The sequence below is a fragment of the Sphaeroforma arctica genome (assembly GCF_001186125.1).
Source record: "Sphaeroforma arctica JP610 unplaced genomic scaffold supercont1.1346, whole genome shotgun sequence".
Taxonomy (NCBI): Eukaryota; class Ichthyosporea; order Ichthyophonida; genus Sphaeroforma; species Sphaeroforma arctica.
Genome location: NW_014039212.1, coordinates 13,056 through 16,824, shown reverse-complemented (window position 1 = coordinate 16,824; position 3,769 = coordinate 13,056). Strand labels below are relative to the sequence as shown.

The following is a 3,769-nucleotide window of genomic DNA, read 5'->3' as shown; positions in this document are numbered from 1 at the left end:
ACTTTTGCGAATACAACTGCTTCCCCCTCATACTCATCCGGTTATAGATCTAAATTTTTGGAACCGACGCTCGTTTTAATAAGATGTATGGGTATATAACATCTAATACACAGTACAACGTGGCCTTCTCAGTCAGTGGTTACTTCCACTCTGCATCGAGTGTATTGAAGCCCTGCTTCAGCTCTTAACCTAGTACTGTTTCAACCATAGGTTGTAAGCTCATATTGCCGCGTGCAATTTCGCGTTCCTCTTTTAGTTTTATCGCTAAGTCTACGTATTTCGGCATATTGATATTGTAATCAATTAACATGTGTTTGATATATATGTGTACACGTGAACCTGTCCAAGTGAATTCAGTACACCTAAAGAAATTCATGGTCTCAAATGGCAACTTATACCCTAAACTACACATATTAATTATAATGCATACAGATGCGTGACTGACTTGTATTTTATGTCCACCTTTTCTGTCTTCTGATAGTATCGGTCTACCTCCCACTCGGTGTCTAAGGCCAATACACCGAACATGGGATTTGCTCGAGAAGTAGTAACGTGCACGTTCCACAACATACGGGTATAATCCTTCGCCTGCTGCTCATTCGCTGCAACAAGTACTGTCACACCATCTGGTATCTTCGCAGTTGGTAATATATTTGTCGCACTTTCGGTTTCAATCTCAGGCGCAGTCAGGTCCTCTTTCAAAGATGGAACGCATTCAGTATATATATTCTCATCGCTTATGTTGTCCACATACACAATCTCTAATTGTACACCATGCAACAGCTGTCGAGTATTCAGAGGTTTCAAAATTGCTTTCAACTCAGCATGAGTTTTAGAAACTACAAATTGACAACTCACCACCTACTCGAAGTCATTAATATTCAGATAAATGCCCACAAAATACTTGGTCTTCAGGTGATCGCGAACCAAGTTTGGTTGCTGGAAAAGTCCAGCACTGCACCTGATTGCTTCTTCGCATGTAGCCATGAGAGACAAGATAACTTTTCAGCATCATAGCGGCGGTGATGTGCCGCACTCACACGTCTACTCGTCGCTCTTACACGCGTTCTTCACTAAATTCGTCTTTAAAGCTCGTGTAGGAGATTGATGTAAATTCCTGATCTATGTGTCAATAAGCAGAGAAGTTCCTGTTGCACATACTCAGGCAACTTTGCCACTACATCGTGATTATGAGCTAAAAATGTTCGCTTGCAATTCATGTTACCACAGATATATCTCTTTGACATAAGGAACCACCAGCGGTCACGCACTATTATTCGTCTGGCAACTGAATGAATGGGATAATCATGATGCATAATACTCGTACCATTATAGATAGGACAGTGTACCTTTACTGCAGGAAATGTGCTTCTAGAATCCCACCAGAAAACGTCCACAAGGTAGAAGTAGTCTGCAAGTAGTTCTGCAGGTCTTGGATCGCTTTCTAGTTTTCTAACTGGACAATCTGATGCACGAATCCATACACATTTTATACTTCCTTCGCTAATCCAATCGGTGGTCTTGCCTTACGCCCAGATTTTTTTTCTGCTTGAATCTGTTGATTGTATACCACCTCTTTCGCTCCTTTTCCTCCTTCAGTACACCAAGACATCGCCTCATCATCATCGTAGAAGTCTCCGTCCAAATTCACGTCATCGTCATCAGCCACAAGCTGTAAACGACCATTGTTTGCAGCGCCTGCACTCTGAGTTATTGTGGAGGTCAGAGTTTGCTCGTTATTGCCTGCTATAGTGTTGGGAGGTATTATTTAAGGAACAATTGTCTCCTGGTTGTGCATCACTGATATGGGTATTATTTGTTCGGGGTTCGCTCCGTTTTGAATATTGGCTGCTACGACCGCTGGTTGTTTTGCTACCTCCACACCTTCTGCTTCAATCGAGGGTTGTATGCCTGATTCAGACGATGCTCGCATGTCGTTCATATTTTGGTGTGCTCGTTTGGTTTGTGCAAGCAAGCAACTCTTCTGTGGTCTGAACCTGCGCGCCGTGCGTCTCTGTAGCTCTTACTGCTGTACCGCGATTCCCCTCAATACTAACTTCCATGTCCACAACCTTACCCATTTTCCGGTGCCGAGTTCTTGATGCGATGCTTGAACATGGTATTGATCTTCATCTGATTTCTCATTTTTTACTTACCTGGCGCTTCGCCTTTTTTGTGTTATGCGCACCCCCCGGCCCCTTTTGACGAAATATTCCATCTTTATTTAGGCCCTTGATCTTGCCACCTGCTGTACGTGAAGACCCGCTCATATCGGTGCACGCTATTGTACGCTGATGTTATTCACTAAAATATGTACTAGAGTACAGCTGTCACTTTTTTTCTGCTTCGTCTTCTCTCTCGCGTAGACACTGTCATATTCCTGCACGCTAAACTACGCTCAAAATACGCTTGAAGTTGTCGTAGAATATAGCTACAGGCGGTGAAACATGCAAAGATTGACTGGTGCATGCAAAGATTGGCTGATGCATCAATTGAATGCAATGCGATTTTCGGAATTCGCCATTGTTAGAAAAAAATGATATAGCTAGATTAAGAATGTCTTCACGATTGTGTTAGTCTCGTTTGTGTGTAAGATAATCTTGTCTGAAATACACAAGACCATACTTAAAGTACATAAGAGTAGCACGTGCAAGTGGTAACGGGTGTGTATGTGTGTGTGTGTACACATATATAATTTTATTGTGTATCAGAAACCCGGACAGTCAAAAGCCTACCCACAGACTACTCGTCAGACCCCCTGTGGGGGCCCTTCGAGCCCCGCCCGCTTCCTTTTCCTTTTCTTCGTTTTGGCCCATTTCAAAAATCCTGATTCAGGATTACATAATCTAAAACGAAATGTAACACTCAGTCGAGAAATACATATCGATGGGTACCAGCTATTAAATGATAGGGATAATCTTAATAATTTCAAGGCGGCAGTAGCATACATTCTCAACAACCAATGTGAACGCTTGATTATTGACTATTAGTGTGAGTCAGGTAGTTTTATATCCAATTGGGTCGGTAGTCGTCCTTTCCTGGTCGGTACGGATCGTTTCCACCTAATTTTCGCCAGTTTTTAGGTCCGCTCGGATATTCAAGGTGGGTGGGCGTACTGCACTCCGGTCGGATGAATGGTATTTTTTCCCTGGAGCGAGATTTGAACTAGTTGTTCGTGAAACCACAAATGACTACTAGATGAACTGGAGTCTAAGGCGTTGTAAGTGTGCACGTACCTTCACTACTAGCAACCGTTGCGTTTCGACAGGGGTCAATATATACGATGAATATGACTGGACTGTTGTACTCAATGCAATGACCAGCACGAATGAAACGAATGTGTGTAAAATGCATGCTACACGGAAGTTGACAGCGCTAGGGTTCACAGCCCAAAAAGGGGTAGGTTGCCAGGGTATCATCTATGGGTCAGATTATAGGCAAACTTTCTCAAGATCTAAATTACACAACCAAAAGCGCAAGCTGCTGGTAGATAATTTGAAATCTAGATTATCTGAGCGTACCAATGGTCCCAGTTTCAAGATATATGCTAACTGGTAAAAACTCTAGACACCAACTTATGTAAATGCGCAGAAGAAGACACAGTGTGCGCTGCGAGCAATGCAACGAAAGGCTAATAAATTGAAAGGGATAAATTTGTTCCCGAAGTGGCACCTATATCAGTAGACATAGACGCGATGCTGCCATGTTTAAGCGAGTTTTGGAATCTGCAGCTTGCTGCACGTATCTGGCTCCAGTGTAGCCTTGGCCT

General features: G+C 43.0%; 1 protein-coding gene across 1 annotated transcript; it reads right to left on the bottom strand.

The window, feature by feature from the left end:
• Window positions 1-1,489: 1,489 nt before the first annotated feature.
• On the bottom strand, window positions 1,490-1,933 carry SARC_10678 (hypothetical protein; the record flags this gene model as incomplete). Its single annotated transcript, XM_014295274.1, has 2 exons — window positions 1,490-1,743; window positions 1,885-1,933. 2 exons carry the CDS (start codon window positions 1,931-1,933, stop codon window positions 1,490-1,492), a joined length of 303 nt encoding a protein of 100 aa, XP_014150749.1.
• Between the last annotated feature and the right edge of the window lie 1,836 nt (window positions 1,934-3,769).